This window comes from Equus quagga, chromosome 7 (genome assembly GCF_021613505.1).
Source record: "Equus quagga isolate Etosha38 chromosome 7, UCLA_HA_Equagga_1.0, whole genome shotgun sequence".
Taxonomy (NCBI): domain Eukaryota; kingdom Metazoa; phylum Chordata; class Mammalia; order Perissodactyla; family Equidae; genus Equus; species Equus quagga.
This window is the reverse complement of record NC_060273.1, coordinates 47,947,618-47,972,608: the sequence shown is the minus strand read 5'-3', so window position 1 is coordinate 47,972,608 and position 24,991 is coordinate 47,947,618. Positions and strand designations below refer to the sequence as shown.

Here is a 24,991-nt window from a genome sequence, read left to right as displayed (position 1 = left end):
CGTTATCAAGCACCTGAATCAGCAGGCACCTTGATCTGGACTCTCTAGTCTCCACAACTGTGAGAAATAAATCCTGTTGATTTTCACCCAGTCTGTGGTATTTTGTTATGGCAGCCCCAGACGGCTAAGACATCTGCTAAGACCCCAACATTTAACAGTGCTAAATGGTACCCAGAGGTCAAGCAGGATAAGAACTAAGATGTTACAAATGGATTTACCAGCAAGGGGTTTGTCAGTGACCCAGGTGAGAGCAATTTCGCTGGGTGGGTGCAGAAGGACTAGGAAATACACAGATAGATATAGAAGTGGGGCAGAAATGGAAAGGAGAGAAAGGGGTGACCAGAGCAGGAGGCCAGTTTTCTGGAACCGGAGAGATCTGAGGATAACTGTGGGTGACTAGAAAAGAGCCCAGTGAGCCCCCCCGGTCTACAAGATGGCTTGGGGTCTGACGATAAAACACACCCATTCACCCCACAGCCCCTCACGGCTCCTCCTCTGAAGTACCTCAGGCCCTTTCTCCTACTCCTCCTGCTGGTGCTACACTTGGAAACCTTGGCAGGCACGGAAGACAAGATAGTCAAGTCTAAACACTCTGACTCCTGGCCCTGCCTGCTTCATCACCGTGCCCAGGACCCCAAGAGAGCAGAACCCCTGGGGTCCAGGAAGCAGCCAACGGAGGGTGAAGAATAGTAAGAGTCAGGGACCTGGGTTCTAGTCTCGCCTCTGCCGCTCCATAACCCGCCACCCCATAGCCGTGTGATCCCGGCTGTCTTGCCTCAATTTCCTGCCCAAGGTCTTGAGGGATGCCCAGGAAACACATCGCTTGATTTTGAACGCAGGCTGCACCAATGCACTCCGGTGCGATCTGGGCCTCGCTTTTCCCCTCTCCGGGGCACTGGTTTAAGGGGTGACCGAGAAGAGCCGTGAGCTAACCCCTTGGCACACAGCAAGTGCTCGGCAGATGCCAACACCACGGCCTCCCGTGCTGCCCAGGCACAGCCTCCAGCTGCCCACCGCACCTTGCAGGGGGGCAGGGCGGTCTCTGCGCTTCGGCTGGTGCCCCCTCTCCCGCCGCCAGGGCGCGGGCGGCCTGTCGCGACAGCGGCGGTGCATTGTGGGGCTTGTAGTGCGGTCTGCGCTTGGGTGGGTGGCTGGGTGGGCGCGGCCGCGGCACTCGCTGCGGGGCCATCTTCGGTGGACCGGCTGGCTCGGCCTGTGCAGCTTGCACCCGCGCCCCGCGCCAGGCCCGATGGCGCCTCGGCCGCTGAGCCCCTTGGTGCTGGCGCTGGGCGGCGCCGCGGCCGTGCTGGGCTCGGTGCTCTTCATCCTCTGGAAGGCCTACTTCGGCCGCGGAAGCGAGCGGCGCTGGGACCGGGGCGAGGCCTGGTGGGGCGCGGAGCCTGCCCGCCTCCCCGAGTGGGACGAGTGGGACGTGAGTGTCGGGCCAGGGTCTGCGCCTCCGCGCGCGCGGCCGAGGGCTGTGATCACGGCTCTGCCAGCGCCGGGAGGGCCTGGGTCTGGGCTTGGCGCCGCAGCCCATAGGCCCCGCGCGGCGGCCGGGCAGTCGTGAGCCGTGGAACCGCGGCACGGGTGGGCGTTTGGGGGGAGGGACGCCGCCGCGGGCGCCGGAGCCCGGAGGGCGCGGCCCGGGAGCGATATGGGGCCCGCGCTGGTCCAGCCCCGCCTCCCAGCGCCTGCGCAGTGCGCGTGGCCCGGGGGATGCCGGGAGAGGCCTCGGCCCCCTCCAGGGCCGGCGGCAGGCGTGCGGGTGTCCGTGTCGCCGTGGTTTTTGCGGGCCTGGGACGTGGGGATTGTCAGTCTGAGGAGGCAGAGGTTCCGCAAGAGGAGGGAATTTGCCCCAGGTCCCTCAGGGAAAGCCAGAGAACGGGGTTTGGGATTCAGGACTCCGAGGCGGCGCCCCTCCCACTGCACCAGCCTATGCCTGCCTGCCCCTTGCCGGTGGAGGGCGGGGATGGGCGCTTCGATGTCTTCGGTCTTCCCTCGGGAAGGGTGGGGCGGGAGGTGCGGGCGACAGCCTGACCTGTGTCCCACAGCCCGAGGACGAGGAGGACGAGGAGCCGGCGCTGGAGGAGTTGGAGCAGCGCGAGGTGCTGGTGCTGGGGCTGGATGGCTCCGGGAAGAGCACGTTCCTGCGCGTGCTGTCTGGGAAGCCACCGCTGGAAGGCCACATCCCCACCTGGGGCTTCAACTCCGTGCGGTTGCCCACCAAGGACTTCGAGGTGGACCTGCTAGAGAGTGAGCAGACTTCCCCACAGACACCATCTCCCCGTCACCTCAGTTGCCCCAAGCCGGGGCTCTTTGCCTGGGGGTGGCTCCAAAATACCTGTCTAAGCAGGACACGCACCTGTATGAAATCTTCCCACCCTCCCTGGGGCACAGGATACAGTCTAGACTCTGTATTCTGACCTGGAGGACCCTTCAACATCAGGCGGCTCCAACTTGGTTGCCACCTGTCTGACCCCGCGGAAGCCCACGTGCCTAGCACTGAGATACTAACAGCTCAAGTTTCCTGTATGTCAAGCACTTGACAGTCATTAGCTAATGAAATGCTCCCAACGACTCCATAAAACTGGATACGGTTATTATCCTCATTATATACATGAGGAAACTGAGACTCAGCAAGTTAAAGAACTTATGCAGGCTCACCCAGCTTGCCAGTCTGCTAATACAGACTCTCCAGCGCTAGGCTGTCAGCGTTAAGCACCATGCTCCATTGCTTGTTTCTGAAGGGCGCTTTCTTACCTCCCGCCCTTTGCTTGCACTGTTCCCTCAGTCTGGAAAGCCCTTCTTCCCTTGATAAACTGTTACTCATCCTTTAATATTTAGGTCAGACATGATCTCTCGGTGAATACTTCTCTGACCCCAAGGCAGGGTTAAGGGCTCCTCCTCTGGGCTCCCCTTCTGCTGCAGTATTTGCCACATACCAGCTTGTGTCCCTGACTATGCATCAGGGGCACAGACAGATCTGATCCAGCTAGTGCCCACCCCCTAGCAGGCACCTGGGAGAGCTTGTTGAGTGAGTCGTCCGATAGGGTATAGGCAGCCCCCTGCCCTCAGTGTTAGGCTTCCTGGGGTCCTGGGAGAGGATGGCAGAGGGTATAGAGGGGGCAGCAGTGCTTAGCCACCTGTGTTCAGACACCGACTCAGTGAGGAGAGACAGGTGGGCTTCCTGCCAACCAGAGGACTCAGACCATAAAGACTGGGTGCGTTTAGTTAAGTGCTAGGTGGCGAGATCAGACTCTGAGGGCCTGGTTGTTGGCCTGAATGGGCCTAGTTCCTCTGGTCTCAGGCACTTGCCTGCTGGCCTGTCCTGGCTCCATCATTCCTCTCTGATTGTAGCAAACATTGATATTCACCTGGGATTCTGTCCTTTCCACAGGCTTACCTTGTCTCGTGCCGGGGACACAGAAAGGTCAAATGGGGGTTCTACACTTGAGGCCCACTCTGTCTGGCAGACAACACCCCCCTTCCCCAACCCTGGGAGAAGGGGTTTGGTATTTTTATGTTACCCAAAACCAGTAACAATCCAGGCTCAGTAGGGTCACTCAGCCAGGATTCAAACCCACCTCTCCCATCGAGTGCAGGGGCTTTCCCCTCCCACAGCACTCACCTGGCTGTGGTCTGCTACAATGCCTGGCCTGGGGTGCAGCTGAGAATGGGCCCTTTGTGGATCTTTGATGACTCTTCCCTTCCCCCCACCTCTTAGTCCGTTTTATTAGGTAGTTCTGTCAGCTTTATCCTCCAGTAAATTGTGTCTGTCCACTTCTTGCCAGCTCCACCCACTGCCTGCCTGGTCCAAGCCTCCATCATCTCTCAGTACTGCAGCAGCCTCCTCACTGGTCTTGCTTCCACTTCTGTCCCCAGTGTCAGTCATCGGTATCTTTCAGGAACCCACGTGAGATCATGTCACTCCTTAAAGGGCTCCCCACAGCCTCACTGTGGCCATACGGGCCCTGTGTGGTCCAGCCCTGGGGAGCCTTGCCAGTCGTGGCTTCCTCCTCTCTCTCTCTGGCAGTGCCTCAGCCACCCTGGCCACCTTCTGTTTCTCAAACACATCGAGCTTGCTCTTCCCTCTGCCTGTGATGCTTTCTCTGCCTTTTCCCATGGCTGGCCCCTTCTCATCATCCCAGACTCAGCTCATATGCCACCTCCTTGGGGAGAACTTCCAGACCACCCAATCCAAAGCCACACCCCCTCCCCCCCGCCAGCCGCTTTCATTTTTTCTGTTTTATTTCCTTCCTTTCTGAAATGTGTTTATGTGTTATTGCTGTGTCCATCATAGTTACAGAGGGAGCTCCTTGAGAGCAGGGTCCCTGCCTGCCTCTGTATCCCCAGCACCCAGGTCAGTGCTTGGCACCTCGTAAGCACTCAGTAAATACTTGTTGAGTGCCTGCTGTGTGCCAGGCATTGTGCTGAGGGCTTTGGGGGGATCCAGAGGTAAACAGCTCTAACTCTCAAAGAGCTTAGAGCCTACAAGTGTCAAAGTATCACCAGAAACACTAGGATGCAGGGTGACCAATGGGGACTGTGCAGAGGAACAGGAAGGCCACCCCACTTGGGCGTCCTACATGGGCAGCCATGTGGTGGTAGGATTGAATATGGCATTTCCAAGGAAAGAAAATGGGGTGACCAGACTGAACAAGAGAGACTGAACGGAGAAGGGCTCTGCACAGGCAGGGTAGGGAGTCCTGGCTCATGACCACAGCCCCACTGACCAGGGATGAAGCTAGGAGTTGGCAGGAGGCAAGGCAGCCCAGGAGAAAGAACTGGAGAGTACTATTTATAGTGCACCTGCCTTACGCCACTCCTCTGAAAGGTGTGTTGCATGTGGTACCTTTGGCTTTGTTGCAGCCTGTTAGGTAAATCCAGTGAGGAGGAGACTGATGCTCTAAGGTAGCGACTTGCCCAGGGAGACCCAGCCTCAGAGCTAGAACTAAACCCAGGTCTGAGTGGCTCTGGAACCTGCGGTCTTTTTCTTGCCCTTGGCTGCTGGAGCCTTGGCATGCTGAAAGTGGGGTGGGGTTGGGGCTATGTATAGAGCCAGGGCCCAGGGAGGCTCTGAGCTGGCCCCTGGCCTCTTCTCAGTCGGTGGCAGCCAGAACCTGCGCTTCTACTGGAAGGAGTTTGTGAATGAAGTGGACGTGCTGGTGTTCATGGTGGACTCGGCTGACCGGCTGCGGCTGCCCTGGGCCAGGCAGGAGCTGCACAAGCTGCTAGACAAGGACCCTGACCTGCCTGTCGTCGTGGTGGCCAACAAGCAGGTGAGGGACGCGGGAGGCTGGCTTAGGCCAGTGGAGCTGGACCCACAGATACCTGGGCAGGGGCAGGGAGCACTGGAGAGGGATTCCGGCCCAGGCCCAGGACCTGGAGCGCTTGGTCACCTCTTCTACCTGTGCTCTTCCCTCCTCTCTAATCCTCATTCTCTGTCTGTCTCCCCCTTTGCCTCCCTGTCATCTGTCATCCTGGAGAAATGAGAAGAACATTAAGTATCCACTGTATGCCAGGTGTGGTTTTGAATGACATTTTATATTCTACTTCTATTGACCCTCAAGGTATGGGATACTACTCCCATTTTATAGACGACGAATCTGAAACTGGGAGAGATTTTGTTGTCTCCCCAAGGTTGACCACCTTGAAAATAGTGGAATTGGGATCTGTGACTCTAAAACCCTCGTCTTTTCCACTCTGCTATGTCTTTGTGACTTCTGGCTCTAGATCAGAGAGCTAAAGCTGGGAAGTGATGAGAAGTTGGGCAGATTAAATAATAGTAATAATTAACATTTTTGTTTGCTTACAGTGTGCCAGGCACAATGCCAAGCACCTGACAATCATGACCTCGCTTCAGTCCTACAGAAACCCCATGATAGGCCTCGCTGTTATTCCTAAATGCCCAAAGTTTCAGCTGCTATGTGGCAAAACCAGGACTTGAACTCAGATCTTCCTTAAAGTTCCTGCTCTTAACCAGTGCACTGTACCTATGTACCCTATACCTATACCTGTACCTGTACCTCTCCTGGGTGCCAGAGAGGTGTCTTGGGCCCAGCAGCCCTCGGCATCACAGACCTAAGGTGCCACCCTCAATACCAGGTGAAACTCTGCCACAGTACAGAGACCTGTCATATTTCCTGTGACCTGTGCCCATGTCCCTGAGAGCCATGGGACATGTTCCAACCGGCTTGGAGAGAGGCTGTATGTCTTTGACCTCAGATTCCCTCTGCCTATCAGGAAGTACTTGACAATCATTTATAAATGGGTGACCATATGTCCTGGGCTGCTTGAGACAGCCCCCATTGATGCCTATTGCATAATTATTAATAGTACCCACTTTGAGTCTCAGAAGTACCCTGGTTTGGACAATGAATTACATCATCCTATTTATAAACTATAATTTATAGCAGTTTTGATTCTGCTGGAGACAACACGTAAGGTCCCAGCATTCTATGAATTGTTCCAAGAAGAAACATTTTCACCTTGGGCTAGAGTTGACATTAAAATGTACCCTCACCAGCCATGCTCTGTAGTGGCCTCTTTTCCTTGTCCAGTGTCTGGTTGTCTGGGGGAGGTCAGGCCAGTGTCTGGAAGTGACCCTGCTGTAAGCTCTCTCTTCTATTGAGTTTAGGAAACTGAGCTAGGATTCCTATTAGGGTCATAAGCTTGGTCTTCAAACCAACCTGAGTTTGAAACCTGGCTCTGCCACTTAGCGCTGTTTCCTTGGCTAAATGACTTTACCTCCCTAAGCCAGTTTCCTCCTCTGTTCAGTGTAGACCATGAGAATTAAATAAGACTAAGTGCCTGTCACCAGGCCTCACGTAGAGGAGTACTGTTTTTTACTACACTAGCTGATGGTGGGATGAAAGAGGTGGTACAAAGCAGAGTCAGAGATGAGGAAGAGGGTATAGACCAAGGGGCCCAGAGGCCGCTTCTGGGAACTTAGACCCCAGTGTCCCCGAGGGTGGCCGAAGAGCAGTTTATTTCATGGATGGCAAGGGTCGGTGTTGGGAAGCACTGTCGGCTCTGTTCTGACTGGCTTCTCTGTTTCACCCCAGGACCTGAGTGAGGCCATGAGTATGGTGGAGCTGCAGCAGGAGCTGGGCCTGCAGGCTATCGATAGCCAGAGGGAGGTTTTCCTCGTGGCAGCCAGCATTGCTCCTGCGGGACCCGGCTTTGAAGACCCTGGCAGCGTGCAAATCTGGAAACTGCTCTTGGAGCTTCTCTCCTAGGCTGGTGCCCACCTGCTCACTGCCTGGCCCTGGAACCCGAGTGCTGCTGCTCCTGCTTCTTCACTGCCAGCCTGGGCCTGAGGCAGGAGTCATGTGGCAGCACGTCCCCTCTCCCCTCCTTGCCCTCTCAAGAGCAGGGCCTGGGCAAGGCCAAGAACCGCACAGAAGCCTTCCTGGTGAGGAGGCAGAGGGCGGGAGAGGATAGTGCCTGGCTCACTCAGGGCTGGAAGTGGACCTGGCTTTCACCAGTTGGCACCCTCCTTCCCTGACCTGTGCTGTGAGATGCTCGGTGGGCTCAGTTCTCCCCTCCCTGCAGGTCGCGGTGGTTGAGGACCAGTATAGGTGTCAGAAGTAGTCTTTGCCTAGACAGGTCCCTCCTGGTGACTTCACGCCCCTCTCATGCAGGCAGGTTCTGAGCAGTAAGCAGCGAGCCCCAGCTCCCAGTCCTGCATTGTCCTCCAGCCCCAGCTCTGCCCAGCTGGCTCGTGGCCTAGTGCAATCTCTGCCTCTCTGGCCCCGGGAGACGATTTTTTAAAAGGAGGTGATTTCTGTGTTTTTTTCTAACTTGGAGATTCATTTCCCAGCCATGAAGATGAGTGCTAGGATGAACCTGGACATCCTTTCTGAAACCTCCCTGCCTCCCGCTAAGCCAAAGCCTGACCCGCCAGCCTCTCCTGACCACAGAAGTGGTATTCACCCCTAGTCAGAACAACTAAGGGCTTTCCCCCCGATTTGGAGACAGAAGCTGCTGTTCTTGTACTAACTGTGCCAATGCCCATGTTTACAATAAGTCTGGGGAGGGAAGGAGCCGGTGGCACTGGGAAGAAGACCGTCACCCCAAGCTGGGCATTGGCCTCAGAAGTGCATTTTAGTTATTTATTTATTTATAAAAGGAACAGGCCAGAGTTTTAGGCTCTGTTTCTAGGTGCTGTTATCAAAACTCCAGATGACTGTCATTGAAAATTTGGATCTTTGCAGAGACTAGCTGGAATCATGAATGAAATGGGATGACCTGCATGTATCAGTGGAGACAAGGCTCTAGGCTCCCCCACCCTTTGTGGCTGTGATTAATGTCATGATGCTTCCCCGTGATCCACATGAACTTAAAACCCCACCCCTCGGCCCAGTGTGTCAAAGGCACACAAACCTCTCTGTGTTGGTTACAAATGACTGGAAGAGGAAATTTCAATCATGTAAATCCAGGTACAAAGAAATGGCAGTTAGCACACCAGCCAACGGGCGGCCTGGGGTACGTCACTCGGCCTTTCTAAAGCTGTTGGTTCCCCAGCTAAAGCAAAGTTGGGCAGGATTGCTGATGTTCTCTCCAGCGCATAGTCCCTCATTCTCCTGTGTCAGCGACCAGCCAGTTTAAGGACTGTCTCTCTAGTGACACTTCTCTTTAGTGCAGGCAAAAGAAGGAGCCTTTTGTTTGTCAGGGGCCACCGAATAATCAACAGCTACAAAGGGAGTTTTTTAGAGGAGCTGTCCAGCTCAGTTTGCTTTTTCACTGAGAGTAGAGATTACGTGCCTTCGTTTCATTCCACATTTACTCAGTGTGCTTCAGTTCCATGCTCTGGCTGGTGCGAGAAGAGGCATAGGGAGGAAAGTGGGGCAGGAAGCTCCCGGAGTCCAGAAGTGAGTGGGATAACTGGAAGAGGAGTATGCTGGGCTCTGAGCTGTGGGTGTATCAGAATAGATCCACTTTCTTTGAAATTCTCACTTTCTGCATTAAGTGATCTGTCTGCTTTTATTTGAATTATTTAAGGAATGCCTTGGGTTTTAGAGTAGACTGAAATTTTGCTGACAGCTCTTCATTTTGCCATTGGAAGGCTGAGAAACTGTCCTGTGTTCTCTGAACCCCACCTTGTTCTCCAGTGCTGGAAAGTTACCTGTGGAAGCAGCAGGGGTGAGGGGACTGTGTTCTTCTAATTCAGTTCTGCCTTTGGTCTAATGAGTATCATGATGCAGTACAGTTTTTAACGTCTCCATTTGGGGGAGGTGAACTTGAATAAAGAGGTTAACTGTGTCTACTCGAGCTACTTTTAAAGACCACTCAGAACCGACAGGTCCCAGTGGCACCCCAGGAGACACACACCGCTGAGGGGCACTGAAGGTCCAGAGTGCCACCACTCTGATACTTGGACAGAATACGGACGTTCTACTGGTCTGCAGGTTTGCCCCACCACATGTGTGGCTGACAGCTGCACTCCTCCGGTGGGGCTGCTGGCCTGTCCTCCAGGCAGAGTGCCAAACAGTGCTCATCTGCTCTGGTTTCTACCAGGCCCAGGCTGGGCGAAGTGGGGGAACAGCCTTTCTTAGAAACAGCTAACTGCCTGGCCTTGTGGTGCTCTTACCCAGTTGCTGCTGAATGTGACTTTCTGATTCAGGAGCCCAGATAACTGCCTTTGGGAACCAGCGGTGACCTGGAGCTCTTCACCTCAAAGCGAGGTTCCTGAGCTAGCCTGGGGTGACCCTGTTTTCCCCCACTGCACTGACTCTACAGCTCCAACCTACCTGAGCTTGGGAATGGGCAGTGTTGTCTGGGCAGCTCTCATATTCTAATAAAGAAGGCAGAGGGAAGGCTCTGGATCTGAGAGAGCAGGTGGGCATCGCAGTGCCCACTGTTCTCATGGGAGGGAAGCCTCTGCTGCTTCTTGCCTGTTGAACCTATGCCTGGATCACTCGCCGTGGCACTGAGGGCTTCTGTTCTTACGAGTTATTTAAATGAAACCATGGCTTCTGATTTTCCATTCTCCGGCCTGTTGCCAAACCTTTGAGGAGAGGCCAGCCTGGCCCAGAGCTTGGACATGTGGATGGTCTGGGCAAGAGGGCTGTTGAGGCTGCTGGGACCACCTTGGACTGGCTGCCGATCCTAGGAAGCCTCCTCTGGCACCTCTTAGTGCCCGGAGCTGCTCGTCGTAAGCTTGCACTAACGCAGTGCTAGCCAGCTGTGAGGACTGGGGAGTGGGGGAAGTCGGTCCATCACGGCCTCTCGGTCCTCCAGAGAGCTGCGGATGAAAATCTCATGACTCTGGCCCATCTGCCTAAATGAAACACCAGATTGTCCAAAAAACATTTCCACTTGCCTTTGGAAAACATGCTCTTATGCCAGTGTAGTAGCAACTGCCAGCATTTCTAACCAGCTGCTGAAACGCTCCATCCTTGCACAGCTGCCCCAGACCTCAGATGTGGGATAGTCTGAGCAGCCTGCCTCGCGTCTGCTGTCTGCTCACACATCCTCAGGTCCTGTCCAGTAGCTATGAAAAGGAGAACCTCCAGCTTTTCCTCGTCTGCTGCCTTCAGGAGATGGGCCCATTCAGGGACAAGGTGAGGATTCCCATCAGATCTGGAAGTAAAGGGGGCTTGCGGTCCCAGCCCGTGCCCTGCAGACCCAGGCCCACAGGGTCGCCAAGGACAAAGGGCACAAAATGGAGTATTGGCAGTTGTTTGAGGTACACAATAAATGCCAAAATAAATGCTCGGATGTGGTTTCGTTTGAATTCTGATTTTGAGGAGTATGTGTGGGTACACAGTCGCAGTGAGGGGCAGCTGTGGAGGGCGGTCCCGGAACACTTCCCGTGACAGTCTGTCAGATAGCAAGGCCCAGTCCCCTGGCCCTTCAGCCCACATCGGGGTGGAGTGGTAAGGAACATCAGCTTTGGCCTAACTCACTACCTTTGGGGAGGTATCCAAACTCTTCTCCCACTCTTTGGGAGGACTTCTAGCTGATGGGGTCAGAGCTAAGGCGTGGAAATGTGAGCAAGAACGTCTTCTGATGGTCTCCAGGCCAGAGCCAGGATGGAGGCCCCAGGGCCATGCAGTCAGCCGTTCCACAAGCATTCCCCCAGCACTTGCCTGGGGCTGGACTCTGGATTCCCAGGCAAGGTCCCCGCTCAAGCCCAGTCTGAGAGGGGGTATCAAGCAGATTAAAAGGCCATTATGACTGATAGGAAGTGCTACAGCCAAGTCGGGCTGTGGGGACTACAAGACATGTAAACAGCCTGGGGGCAGGGAATAGTGGTAAGGCAGCCTTCCTAAAATTGGCACCTGAACTAAGGGGCCAGCCTGGTCAAAGACCTGAATTTGGGATGTTGCGAAGGAGAGAAGCTATGAGGCCAAAGAACGAAGGCCCTCAGGAGCTCTGCAGCAGACTACATCCTGACGTCTGTGCTCGCAGGGCTTAGTGGCCAGTCTCTGCTGGAGTCTCAGCAGGCTGGTCCACCAGGGGAGGACTTCTGGGAGCTTCGCAGCATGTCCAGTTTCCAGCAGGCCTCAATGGTGTGGGAAGGATGGGCTTCCTCTGGGGCCAGAGGCCAGGGCAGTGAGCGAAAGCTAGGTTTACTTGTTGACAGACTTGACTTCCAACCCATTAACAGCTCCCAAGCCTCAGTTTCCTTACCTGTAAGATGAGGATAAAACCACACACCTACAAGGTTTTATGTGAAATAATCTATGTAAAAACACTAAGCCTTTCTTTTCAAGAGCAGTGACAAGACATATTTTAGGTGCTACTAGAAGTCAGGAACAAGAGAGTTTTTGTATTATTAATAGTTGAGGATAAAGTATCAAAACTTAAGAAAATACCCAATACCCACTGCACACCCTGCCTGTGACCCTGCTACTGAACAGTCGTCACCGCCTCCTCACATGCCACCAAATCAGGCAGGCCTGGCCCCACAGAATGGCCGGGCAGTGTGCAGCCCAGGGCTTGGCACACAGTAGCTTGGCATTTAGCAGTCCACCGGACAGTCTCAGAAAGCAGGTTTGGGGGCCTCGGGCTCCGTTCAGGGCAAGGCCAACACAAGCAACCTGAAGACAAGCAGCGAGGGCAGCTCACTTGAAGGCAGACCAGGAGGCAGCCGTACAGCTCCTTACCCTCTGCCACTCAAGCCACGGCTGGCCTTAGACTAGGGCCATGGAGAACCAGTCCAGCAGCCTCCAGCCTAGGGGTGGGGCTAGCACTGGCAAGGCAGGCCCCTTCCAAGCAGCCCAGGGTTCCCAGCCGGCTTCCGTAGATGGGTTCATGGAACTGCTATGCAGGAAACCAAGGCAGAGGGCAAAGGAACCAGAACGGGAAAAGAGGAGGGAAGCTCCATGCAGGGCACGGGAATGTGGCCCATCGAGGGCTGGACGGCCTCCCTGACCTGGCTGCGTTAGCTGGTTTTTGAGGGGCAGCACCAGTGCTTGGCTGGGAGGGGCAAATAACAAAACCATCAAGAAGTACAATAGCTTTGTTTTATTATGTACAGACTACATTCAAACAAACCAGCCACTCTGGGAACAGCAGGTGCTAGATTTTCCCAGAGCCCTCAGAATGTAAACTGGAGCCTCTGGGAGACAGTTCCTTCCCCAGAGAGGGGAGTATGAGAGTGTGTGTGTATACGCTTTTGATTCCATGAGGTTTGGCCAGCCTCATCTGTAGCCACACACCCCTCCTTGCCTTAAACCCTGGCTCCAGCTTCTCTGGTCCAGGAGGAGGCCTCAGCCTGGGGCAGGCGTAAACCAGTCATTCAACCTCCATCTTATTCTTCTGCAAAGAATCGACAAAGGCTTGCCACTCTGCTGGGTAAAAACGTTTATAGACGTTGATCTTATTCCGAATCTGTTTTGGGGTATCTTGATAGTAATTCTTCTCATCCCGGGCCATAGCCTAAGGAAGGAGAAGGGTCACTTGAGGAGGGTTGGACAGGCAACGGTACGAATCCTAGCTTTGCCTGAGTTGGGCAAGCCACTTCCAGTCCCTGAGGTTCAGATTCCTCACTTCAAAAGCCCTGGAGTATGTGGGGAAATGGATGCAAGTGCACTCAGGGAGCAGGCAGGAGCTGGGGCCAGCTGAGCAGCTCACGCTCCATCCTCAGCCAAGTGATCCTACCTGGGCGCAGTGTAGCCAGATCGTTGATTTTTAAGAGAAGCCAAAAATATGGACTTTTATTCGAAACTTCCCATAATTAAAACGGCAACTAGTTCAAGTTCTTTAAAAATACCAAGCAAGCAAAACAACATCTGTGAGCAGACAGGAACCACAGGCCTCACAGTCTATGCCAGCTATAAGCATTCTGTCAATGGCATCCATTTCCTAATCTTCCTTTCCTCCCTTTGTTTCCACTCAGTCTCAGGAAACAAGCTCTAGGCAAGCAGATCAGACCCCGAATGGTCCCGGGTACCTTCCCAATGGGCGTGCCAGACCTGGCCACTCACCTTATAGTCCTCCCCATGGTTCTCCACCATGTAGCGCACATAGTCAATGAGGTCCCGAGACAGTGTATTTCCTTTCTTTTCTGGGAGGCTGGCTTCTGCCTCCAGGTCTGGGGTGAGAGAAGCCAGGAGACAGGAAATGAGGCTTTGCTTTCTGCACTATGTGAGCTGCCCAGTCACCCCTTCGCCCAATCCCAAGCCACAAGAGTTGCTACACCAGCCATTTGATGGGCTTTGCCTCTCCATACTCAAATTCAGTGCTAGAACCTTCCTTTTCAGCTCCTCAGATCCCAGGCTCTGCCTATGACACAAGCATGTGGCAACTACCTGAAAGGCAAGGCCTCTCTCATTGGCCTCAGATGAGTCAAAGGCAGGCACCAAACAAATCATCTCTATTTAGCGCCAGAGCCTGGGAAGAGAGATGAAGATACACTGCCTGCCCACAGGGCAGGGCTCCCTTCCAGCTCTAAAACTCTCTGAGAACCTCTTTTCTAGAGGTATTACAAGAAGTAAAATGGAAAGGCCTAAATAAAATGAGAACTGGAGCTGCAGGAAGTAGGGCCTGAGCCTGGGGCCAAGCACCTCTCTGCTCCGTGTGAGGGGAAGAGCCAAGCTGTGGAGGCAATAATGGCTTCAGTTTCAAACAGCTGAGAAATACTCCCCACTTCTCATCTATGAAGGGAGGAAAATAGCTCACAGAAACGAGGTAGTCAAAATTATCCAAATATATGCTGAAATTGTTGATAGTCAAAATTACCTCTGACGTGGTTGCCAGGGGCTGGGGGAGGGGAACGGGGAGTTGCTGTTTAGCAGTTTCAGTTTTGAAGACGAAAAGTTCTGGAGATCTGTTGCACGACAATGTGAATATACTTAATACTACTGAGCTATACATTTTAAAATGACGAAGATGGTAAATTTTATGTAATGTGTTTTTTACCACAGTTTAAAATTTTAAAAATTAAAAGTAAAACTTTCAAAAATTAGCTCTGACTACAGTAAGTACACATGATTTTGTATGCAATCTTGTGCAGTAATTCTTGTGAGAATCCCTGAGATAGACTAAAGACAGGACTCAAGGAATGCTGGATCAAATGTCTGGCCATTCAAATCCTTTAACCTGCAGGAGAACTGTTAAAAATCTCAGACAGGTAGGAGGAAGGATGGGTGGAGAATTCCAGAGTATTCCTGCTTCCCTGCAAAATGTACTCTCTTCTATTTTAATATTCAGTCTCTATAGCCTTAATATACATGAAATTGATTTGTCATTGGTAAGATTAAATGAGATGCTGAAATCCCTGAAATTCTGCTCTTCCTTAAATTCATGAGAAGCTAAACGCGTGCCTGAGACTTAATGGTTTCTTTTCTATCCTCTCAGGCACCTGGCTACATCCTTCCTGAACATCTCTGACCTCACTTCACACACCTGGAGTTTAGTCAGTAGACTGAAAATGTCCCAGCCAGGGACAGAGTCCTAACTCTGTGAGCCCTGGACCAGCTCACTTCTCCCCTCTGAACCTCAGCCTCTCCATCTGTAAAATGAGGACATCCGAGGGCCCTTTCCAAGCCCTGACCTAGAGGAATGTGGCCAGCACCCACCATTTAGCACATAGGGCTTCCGCACCAGCTCCTTAGGCCTCTCTTCTACGTCCACCTCCATGGCCTTCACCTGCAGAGAAGAGAGCCTTGAGACCACTAGACAAAGGAAGGCTCCTGGATGAGGGAACACTCAAGAGGCTCCTGCCCATCCCAACACAATGGCACTACCCTTAAGAATCCCTATACAGGGTCAGGCAGGAATAGCTGACATGGAGAACAAATGCCCTGGAAGCTTCATGGTTTCCAAAAGAGACTCAAGCAAGCAATTCATTTTTCTGAGCTTATCTACAAATGAGGATAATACCCCTTGCCTGCTCCACTTTGTTGTGTGATAATCGAATGAAACAATACACATGAAAAGTGTTTTATAACTTATAAGGGGAAGATGTCAGATTTCTTCTCTACGGGGAGGAGCAACCTGACAGTGCTTGGCTGTAGCTTGACATTTATTCAAGAAAGGGAAGTGCCATTTTCCTCTGGCATGAGGGATAAAAAGAAACTTGCCAAAGACAATGGGACAAATTCAATCAGCAAACCCATTCATTAGTTAACCATCTATAGAGCCCTAGTCACACCCTAAGCACCCCTGGGGATTTAGCAGTGAACAAACACAAAGTCCTCATCCCCAAGGAGATTATGTTGGGGTAAAGAGGCACAGACAATAAGCAAATAAACCAATAAATACATAATACACCGTCAGGTGTTTACAAGTGCTATGAACTAAAATAAAGCAGGGAAGAAGTTATTGAGTGAAAAAGGGTGCTATTTTTGAAAGGGTGGTCCAGAAAGAATTATTCTGGAGAAACTAGCCCTGGGGAAACCTCACACCAGGGATGACTGGATGACTGGGGGAAGGTGTAAGGAACAGTCAGAAAAGATCCCAAACTCTGGGGAGTCCTTATTAGAAGGTAAAGGGCAGAAAAAGATAAATTCTGGATAATTCCATTGAGAGGCCAATGGACCCAAATAGGTTAATTTCAGAGTAAAAGAAAAGAGTGGAGAAGGAAAGGGCAAGCTCCAATCCAGGTGCGGTGTGTGCTGGGTAGGCAGCATGAGGTCGAAAAGGGACCCTCAACCATAACGTGGGCCGGGCGAACTGGCTGTGGGGAGGACGCAAACCCAAGAAGGGAGTGAGGGAAGTAAAGGACAGGATTCAGTTCTAAAACCCAGCCAAACATGGCGGGAGGAGGGGAGCAAGAGCCGGGACCCTACCATGTCAGTACCTTTCTCTTACGCAGGGGCACTGCCTTGTTGGGGTCCATGGCCAACCCCATCTCGGCCAGGTTCTGCCGCACCGATTTGGCGTGGTCCCAGGCATGTCGGATGTGGGAGCTACATGCAAAGAGAAGGAGATCGCGGAACAGTCAACTCGCCGGCCGTCCCGGCCGAGGCCCCCTGCCTCCGGAACCCCGGCCCCCTCACCACTCGATCCGCGGCGCTGCCTTCCGTCGAGCATTCCGGTTCAGACGCTTCCGGTTAACATTGTAACCGAACTTCTGCCTCCGGGTCTTCCCCTTGGCCTTGGGCATAGCGCGGACCACCACACCGACAGCTCAGACTTGGCGTCTCTCAACACCTCGTGCAACAGACTCCTTCCGGCCGGTGCTCGCATGGCTTCGCAGGCTTTTTGGGAAATGTAGTTCTCCCAGTGGCGACAGCTCGCTGATTACTACGACTCCCAGAATGCAGTGGGCGGTTGCGCCTGCGTATAACGCCCAGCAGATTCGTTTACCCCGCCCCTTTCACGACCTCATCGGGAGGCGGAGTTCAGCGTCCCTACTTTCTCCTACAGCTTTATCCTGGCCATGGGGACGACTGGCCCTGTGACTCCAGAGGCACCCTTTGAACCATCGAAGCCCCCAGTCATTGAAGGCTTTAGCCCCAGTGTCTACAGCAGTCCAGAAAGCTTCAAGGAAAAGTTCCTTCGCAAGACCCGCGAGAACCCAATGGTACCCATAGGTAAGCTCGCGCTGTAGGAACTGTAGACAGAGAGGACCGTGCTGTTGGGGAAATAAATTAGGGGAGGACCGGGGGCGCAGGGGGATCGGAATGAGAATGAACCAGAGATGTGTCGAAGGGGCCGGGCGGGGAGGGTGAACCTGATTGGAGCAGGAGCAGGGCGGGATCGGGGGCCTGGGATGGAGCGGACTCTTAATTCCTAGGTCCCTGCCTCGACCAACCCCTCCCACCCGTCCGTCCTCCCCTCAGCTGCGGTCAGAGATCTTGGCTCTGGGGAAGGGAGACCCAAAGAGGGGAGGGGCCCCCACGGCCAGGCTCCCACTCCCCACCTGCTTTGTGCCCTCCTCAGGCTGCCTGGGCACTGCGGCCGCCCTCACCTATGGCCTCTACTGCTTCCACCGGGGTCAGAGCCAGCGCTCCCAGTTCATGATGCGCACCCGGATCGCCGCCCAGGGCTTCACGGTCGCAGCCATCTTGCTGGGTCTGGCTGCGTCCGCTATGAAGTCTCGACCCTGAGCCCGCGGCCTGGCCTTGAAAGCTCCGGGGGGATCATTCCCAGCCCCGGGAGCAACCACCGGTCCTGCCGCCGAACTTACTCCTTCAGCTCCCCTGACAAGCGCCTGAGTCGGTGGGGGAGGAAGTGGCCAACCCGTGTAACCGACACATTTTTTCAGGACTTTCAGGTTCGGTTCAGTTTGGGTGTTGCGTACTTCTATTTGTGCCGCACCTTCTCCCCTCCCTACTTAATAAACTGATCCACTTGTGGTTTGATGAGTGCATTCTCAGTCTCATCCTCGAAGTTTTTGGTCTATGGTTTTAGGAGGAAACACACTAAAGACTGCAGGGGCCTTTAGAAATCATACAGTCTAATGATTCCCAAACTTTTTTGGGAAGTCGCTTGGGGCACTTGTTAAAAGTAGAGATTCCCTAGAGTGATGCTATTTGGAAAAAACTGATCTTTCCAGCAATTTTCAAACTTTCAGTAGGAAAACCTTCCTTCATGAGCCTGCCAGGGTCCTGTCAGAGGCAGGAGGCCATGCCCTCCACTGTGTTTCTGCTCCTCGCCCCGCTCCCACCTCCTCGGAACACCTAAGATTCCACCAATTGGGACCATCCCGGTTTGGTTCCTGATCCATCTTACAGAACAGGAAACTGAGGCTCGAAGAAGCAGCCTGGTGTAATGGAAAGAACATAGTCACAAAGCTTGCCAGTGGTTTGTGTACCTAGTGTTTTAGGGTTAAGGAAGAAAGGAGGCTGGGGACCTGAGCAAATTCTAGAAGAGAAGCAACATGTGAGTTTCTCCTTTGTGTAAAGTCTCAAACAGGTGTTCCTGTCTGTGTTCAGCTCTAAAGTGTTGATTCGGACCCAGGTTCCTTCCACGTGTGACTCCGTCAGTTTCAACACGAGCTGCAAGCCCTCACAAGGGAAAAGAGTAAAGAAGACACGCCCACATCTTGACCCTCTGACAGTCTAAATTTCTAAGTGCAGGAGTGTATGACTAGGGCCAGCCAAGTATCTTGCCTCCCCGTGGTCTCTGTAAGGTGGAGATTTCAAATGTAGAGCAGTGCATTGTAGTGACTGACCCTTGACCTCAGGACTCAGGGAACAGATGTGGAGAGCTGAGGACTATGGCACTTCTAAAGAGGAGGGCCACTATTTTTCGCTGTTGGCATTATTGCATCCCCCCAAAAAGGTATGTTGAAGTCCTAACCTCAGTACCTCAAAATGTGACCTTATTTGGAAACACAGTCATGTGCTGCATAACGATGTTTCAGTCAATGACAAACCACATATACGACGGTGGTCCCATAAGATTAGTACCATAGAGCCTAGGTATGCAGAAGGCTATACCATCTAGGAATGTGTAAGTACACACTGTGATGTTCGCACAATGAGGAAATCACCTAACAAGGCATTTCTCAGAATATATCTGGTCTTAAACGACGCGTGACTGTAGAGTCTTACCAGAAGTAATCAAGTTAAAATGAGCTCATTAAGGTGGGCCATAATCCAATATGACTGGTGTCCTCGAAAAAGGGAAATTTGGACACAAAGACAGAGGGCAGATGATGTAAAGATGAAGTCAGGATTGTAGTGATGCATCTACGAATCAAGGAACGCCTAAGCCTGCCGGAAGCTGGAAGAAAAGCCGAAACAGATCCTTCCCTTAGTCTGCAGAGGGAACATGGCCTGCCAACACCTTCGTGTTGGACTTCGGACCTCCAGATCGGTGAGACAAGAAATTTATGTTGTTCTAAGCCTGACGCTGTGGTCCTTTGTTACGGCAGCTCTAGGAAACTTGTACAGTTAGCAGTTACTCAAATCTTTTTCAACTCTGTGCAGTTCACATGGCTTGAACACACCCTGCTGCAGCCTCTGCTGAAGGGGAAGAAGGTGTGCTCACTGGTTGTTTATCCCAAATCCACAGAGGGGCACAGCTGAAGGAAAGGGCAAAATAGGCAGAGCAGTGGGCCTTCCACATCCAGAGGGTCCCAGCCAATCCCAAGGAAGAGGGTCTGGCAAAGGCTCCCTTCAGCAGCCTCCCACCCAGACTGAAAGGGAGCCACCACTGGGAACCGCTGGTCTTGCCTCTTCCCTCCCACTTGAACGGCTTACCCCCTGGGAACCTCGGTGTCATTGTCTGTATCATGAGAACAACAGAATCCCTACCTCAGGCTTGCTCAAGGATCAAGGTTACAAAAGCATCCTGTGAGAGGCTGCCTTTCCTCCTGGGGGCAGGGGCAACAGCATAGATGGGTTGGGACACCCACTTCCAGCTGGGAGCTCCTGGGTTTCCAGGGGAATAGCCTGACCTCTCAAGGCCATGCAACTGGGACAGTTCTAAGCACAAACTGAGCCCTGACACCAGTTGTGGCTTTCAGAGAAATGAGAATGATAATAAATAAGTGTAAAAAGAGTTAACAACACACCCTTTAAGCCAAGAAAAAAAATACGTCAAGAGGAACAGTCACAATTCTGTGGACTGAGAGGAGGTGTGAGGGGCTGGGCCACAGGCCAGGAGGACATGAGGGGTGAGTGGGGTGAGGTTCCCGTTCCCAGCCCTGGGAGGCGGGGAGGAACGGAATAGGCTGTGTGTAGCAGCTGCTGGAGGCAGTTTCCACCGTGGCCTAAGCAGCTGCTGCCCCTCTGCCCGGCCCCGCCCATGCTTTGTGGCCATGCTTTGTGGCAGGCATCTAGCGGGAGAGCGGTGTCTGCTTCAGGGACATGAGCACCGAGCGCAGGCGGGACACGTCTTTGCACTGCTTGCTGCTCTTGGGGTTGAAGTCACACAGCTGGGCCACCTTCTCCCACTCTGTGCCTGGGGTCTCCTCCTTGGATTCCTTCACAAAAGCCTCCTCAGATGCCCTGCAAGTGGAGAGAAGGCAGAGGTTTCACAGCTGTCCGCCTTCCCCCTGAATCAGTGGTGCTCTGCCCCCATGGAGCAAGGCTGCTTTGCCCAGCCTGCTCTGGGGTACTTTGTCCAGAGGTCTCCTCCCCAGCCCTGTGCCCTCTGGCCTCAGGCCCCCGGGAACAGCTTTGGCCTCAGAGGAAGCCTAGTCTGGTCCTGCCCTAGGGCCTTTGTACTTGCTGTCACCTCTTCCTGGAATGCTCTGCCCCCAGACCTGCTCGTGGCTTGTTGCTTCTTGTCATTCAGGTCTGAATCAGGCCTCTCCTTCTCAGAAAGTTCTGCCCTTGCCACCCAGCTCAAGTAGCCTCTCCCCACCTCCCCCACCCTGCCAGCCTAGGCGCTCTCTGTTCATGGCCTCTCCATCAAGACTCCCTCCACCTGGGGCTCCTGACCCCTAAAGGCTCTCGGAGGAACTACTGCAAGTACTTCAGCTATTTTCAATATTTCCAAACCCTTGGTGGAGCTAAGACTGAGTGAGCATCTAACTAACTGAACTACTTGGTTCAGCACTGCTCCGTGTTCCATGGACACTTACAAGTGTTTTCCAGAAAAGGGTTGTGGTCCAGTATGTATGGAAAACTCAGTTAAAGAGCATCTTCAAAGAAAGACTTTCAAAGCCTTTAATGTGCCAGCAGGCAGCACACACCTCCAGTGGAGCACGTGATGGACAGAGCATCTATCACATCCCAAGCACATTCGACTACAGAGGTCTTTTTAGCCCGAAATGACTGTTATCTCTATGGAGCCACAGCTGGGCAATGCTCCACTGGAGTCTGCTTTTGGTTGAAATCAAGTTAGGATGAAAACTGGTGGTTTCTTCATCAGAAGTTCTGGTTGACAAAGAAGCCACTGATGAAGGAGCAATGGAGCAAACAGTGTAGTCAATACTGTGTAGTGGACAAAACCCAAACGTGGGAGTCATTAGGAGAAAGACAATAAAGGATTCTTAAGTGAGGAGGGCTGGGTCTGTGTCCTGTTTGGCCAGCGAGGGTCTCTGGAAAGCCCCTTTCTCCTTCGAAGCCCCCTCTGCATCCCCCGCAGGACCGGTTCTGCCACATGCCAGGCCCTGACTGATGGTGAGGAGCTCTCCAGGTGATCCCCTGGCACGGGCTGTGCCAAGGATGAGGTGGCCCTGGATCAGGTGCCTGGACCCGCCCAGGGGTCTCACTCACCTACTGTGTGCTCATCTCCTAACCTGTAAATTGAAGTCAGTCTCCGCCCTGCTCCTCTGTCTCGCTGGCCTGAGGATCTAACGGAGCGGCAGGGGTGCGCAGGCTCGGAAAGATGCAAAGTGCCATGTGGAGGGGGACGTGAGGGGGCTCAGGGGAGCTATCCTAGGAGCTGTCCCTTCGGGGTCAAGAGGCCCCCTCGAACCTTGCTGCTTACAGTGTGGGGTGTGGTCCAGCAGCATCAGCATCACCATGGAGCTTGTGGGGAACGCAGAATCATGGCCTCACCTCAGTCCTTCTGAATCGGAATCTCTATTTTAACAAGATCCCCTGTGATTCAGTCTGAGGAGTGCTGGTCTAGACTCTCCCTCTCTTCAGGGCTCCTGTGGCTCCCCCCTGCCTTCAGGATGAAGGCCCAGCTCCTTAGCCTGGCCAAATAGACATTTTTCAACTGGTCCCAAGCTGACCTCCCAGCCTCAGCTCCCACCGTGCCCACTGCCCCTGCCGCTGCAGGTATTTCCCGTCTCATCGCCTTTGCCCAAGCTGCTTCTCCCATCCAGGAGGCCCTTCTCCTCTTCTAACCCTCCCCACCCAGCACATTGCTTCTCACACTTGAAGGTCTGGCTGTAGGTCTTACATCTCTGAAGCCTGTCCTGAGCCCCCCAGCAGGAGGTGGCTCCCAGAGCTCAGTGTGTCCTTCCACACAGCTCTTATCACAACATGCTCCTAACCGTGAGCAACTTGGGGGGTAGACTGTGTGTCTTATTCCTATTTGACCAGAGACTGGCATTGGGTAAGTGCCAATAAGGACGAGACAGATGGGAGGCTGGCTGGAAGGAAGGAGCGGAAGGCTGTTACTCTGGTGTGTCCTGTGCTCGGTGAGAGAAGGGTTAGCCCAGATAGCATCAGAGGACTGCCACGGACGTACCCAGAGGGAGGAACAGCAGATGTTTGGCACACGCGCACATGGCAGACATCACACCTTCATCACTGGATTTTTCCTTCAGCTTCACAAACCCCAACACACCCTCCAGGCTGTCCCTACCAATAAACTGGGGCAGCATGAGAGGAAACCTCTGCCATCTTAGATCTAGATTAGTCACAGTACCGACCAGACCCCAAATCAGGAACATGTGAGAGGGCCCCATGGTGGTCTGGGTCATGGCCACACTCTGGCTGGAGCTCTAAGGAGGAGCAGTGCACCTGGTGCAGGAGGAGGGGACGGGTGTGCACGTGGGAGCGTCTCTTCTTCTTTATACCTCTGGAGGTGGCACTCAATGTTTGTTTTGTTCAGCAGAAGACCACTTCACCCCCTCCCCTGCCCCCGCGAGGCACCTCAGAGGGAGAGAGATGGGTTGCTAGCCATTTGCACTCCCACCTGGGGATGGCCAGTGCCTTCTTTTCTTTTCTCTGCCTTGATATAGCAAAGCTGCCTTCAGGCAGAGTAGACACTCAATAAACACTTGCTGGAGGGATGGAGGTGAAGGTTGGTGACTATACCCGTCCTGGGGGGACACCTCCTGCTCTGATCATTGCCTTCGGCCAAGCCACACTCATTTAAACCCCACAAGCAGGAGACTCAAGAAACTGTGCCAGCCACACACAGGGGCTCTTGCCCTCTCTAGCTTCCCCTGCAGAGGGGCAAAGGAGACACGTACACGTAGCCGATGATATCAGCATCTGGCTGCTGGTAGAATGCTTTGTCAGCGATCCTTGAGGGGAAGGAGTTAGGAGGGGGAAGACAGGATGGCAAAACAGACAGGCAGAGGGTTAAAGAGAAAGAAAGATAGTGTTAGTACCTCCAGTTGGAGAGTGTTAGAAAGCACAGTTCTGGAAGGCTCGGCAGTTCTCGACAGCCCAGCGAGGAGAGTGAGGACCCTCTGCCCACAGGACTGCCTTTTCTAAAACTCATCCCTGATCACATTACTCCTCCTGTTCACAAACCTTCAGTGGCTCCCCGTCGCCTGTATGTGTCCAATACTGGCATTGGAGGCCCTGCACATGTGACCCCTTGTTCCTGCCCTCTCTCCCACCACTCCCTGACTCCCTGGTGCCCAAGACATAACGGCCTTTATTTCTTATCATGCTGTTCCCTGGTCTAGAAGACCCTCCCCCACCCCTGCCCTCTTTCTCATGATGAACTCCTGGGCATCCTCCAAAGCCCAGGTCCCAGACAGGATGGTCCTCTCCACCCTGCATCCCTTGCATCCACAGCCTTGCTGCAGAGGGCCCTACTGTGGAGTTCAGCTGCACACCTGTGTTTCTCTCCTTTGAGGACACAGACTGGGTCCTTTTCATCTCCATCTCCCCAGTGCCCAGCCCAGAGCCTGGCATGCAGCAGCTTCTTGAACAGAAGTATGGTGGCTTCCCAGAGCCAGCCTTTCCCTTCCTGGCATGCCTCGTACTTGAAGGGTACAGCCTCACAGGTAGGGGCTTCTGGGTAGCATCTAGTCTGAGCCCATTTCCACAAAGGTGTTCTCGGTGGGCATCTGCTGTCTTTGTCTGCCTAGCATCTATCCCCTTTCTTCCAACAAGGGCATCCTGATTGTCCCTTGAAGGATCAGGCTGCCCCGACTCGCCTGGTGGTTTGCGTGGGACTGGACCCCATGCACAACCCAAGGAATGGGATTATTGCCCAGGCTGCGTCCATCGGAGGAGAGTCCTTCCCTCTGGGACAGTCATTGGGCTTGGAATGGGCACATGACCCACACCAGACTAATGAGGGTCAGGTTGAAGTCTTCGGCTAGAGGTATTGGGAGCAAAAGGCTATTTTCACTGAGGTTGCAAAGAGAACAGAGCAGAAGCCTGGGGCTGCTGGTGGCCATCTCTGCCCCCTATCCCAAGGATGTCATAGAGGAAAGCAGCTGAGAGACAGTAAAAGGGAGTGCTGACTGACTGTTTCAGCCCCTGAGCACACTGTGCCTGCAGTCCTACTCCTGGCCTTTTCAGCTATACAGGCCACTAATTTCCTTTTATTCTCCAGCCACTCTGGGTTGAGCGGTTATCATTTCTACAGGCAATAAAATCTTGTACTCAGGTTGGTTCTTCACTCCTAGCCAGGCCTCTGCTCTCTGTGACACTAACTGTGGCCACAGAGGGCCCAGCCTAGCTGTTGGCCACTATGCCTCAGGATAGTCTGCCTCACATTCCAATGGGTCCTGGAACTTCTTCTGCTGACTGATAACTTGCTTTTGTCTGTCGTGGGGAGAAGCTGAGAGCTTAACAGTGTTCTAGCTCGTCCGAGTTCAGGGCTCTGAACTCCACAGGCAACCGAGGAAGCAGCCCTGGGAGTTTCAGCTTCTCCTCCCTCCGTGCTCTTGCCACCAAATCACCCTTCCTCCAGACAGTCCCCATACCAGAGTTCCTCTCACTGTCCCCACAGCCCCCTCACGTGCCCACAGCCCCCTCACATCCCCACAGCC

General features: G+C 53.5%; 4 protein-coding genes across 6 annotated transcripts in view; 2 read left to right on the top strand and 2 right to left on the bottom strand.

The window, feature by feature from the left end:
* The first annotated feature begins 35 nt into the window (after positions 1–35).
* Positions 36–10,721, top strand: ARL10 (ADP ribosylation factor like GTPase 10). 2 transcript variants are annotated; one of them, XM_046667952.1, is made up of 5 exons: positions 36–1,432; positions 2,055–2,256; positions 5,107–5,282; positions 5,490–5,525; positions 7,068–7,175. In XM_046667952.1, the coding sequence occupies exons 1-4, from the start codon at positions 962–964 to the stop codon at positions 5,493–5,495; spliced, it is 855 nt and encodes a 284-aa protein (XP_046523908.1). In that variant the 5' UTR covers positions 36–961; the 3' UTR covers positions 5,496–5,525; positions 7,068–7,175. The 2 variants fall into 2 exon arrangements, with proteins under 2 accessions (XP_046523908.1, XP_046523907.1); XM_046667951.1 differs by lacking the exon at positions 5,490–5,525 and having other exon boundaries at positions 53–1,432; positions 7,068–10,721.
* Positions 10,722–12,462: 1,741 nt separating this feature from the next.
* Positions 12,463–16,691, bottom strand: NOP16 (NOP16 nucleolar protein). The gene is made up of 5 exons (XM_046666584.1): positions 16,455–16,691; positions 16,256–16,364; positions 15,033–15,102; positions 13,440–13,546; positions 12,463–12,891 (listed from the first exon to the last, which is right to left on the bottom strand). Exons 1-5 carry the CDS (start codon positions 16,559–16,561, stop codon positions 12,748–12,750), a joined length of 537 nt encoding a protein of 178 aa, XP_046522540.1. The 5' UTR covers positions 16,562–16,691; the 3' UTR covers positions 12,463–12,747.
* Positions 16,692–16,769: 78 nt separating this feature from the next.
* On the top strand, positions 16,770–17,770 carry HIGD2A (HIG1 hypoxia inducible domain family member 2A). The gene is made up of 2 exons (XM_046666585.1): positions 16,770–16,991; positions 17,341–17,770. The coding sequence occupies exons 1-2, from the start codon at positions 16,838–16,840 to the stop codon at positions 17,505–17,507; spliced, it is 321 nt and encodes a 106-aa protein (XP_046522541.1). The 5' UTR covers positions 16,770–16,837; the 3' UTR covers positions 17,508–17,770.
* Positions 17,771–19,909: 2,139 nt separating this feature from the next.
* CLTB (clathrin light chain B) overlaps positions 19,910–24,991 on the bottom strand; it is an 18,081-nt gene continuing 12,999 nt past the window's right edge. Inside the window, exons 5-6 of one of the 2 annotated variants that reach the window (XM_046666582.1) lie at positions 23,228–23,281; positions 19,910–20,357 (exon numbers count right to left, since the gene is read on the bottom strand). In XM_046666582.1, coding sequence (XP_046522538.1) covers positions 20,186–20,357; positions 23,228–23,281 — 226 coding nt within the window. In that variant the 3' untranslated portion in view covers positions 19,910–20,185. The remainder of the gene's footprint in view (positions 20,358–23,227; positions 23,282–24,991) is intronic. The other variant, XM_046666583.1, reaches the window with a different exon arrangement.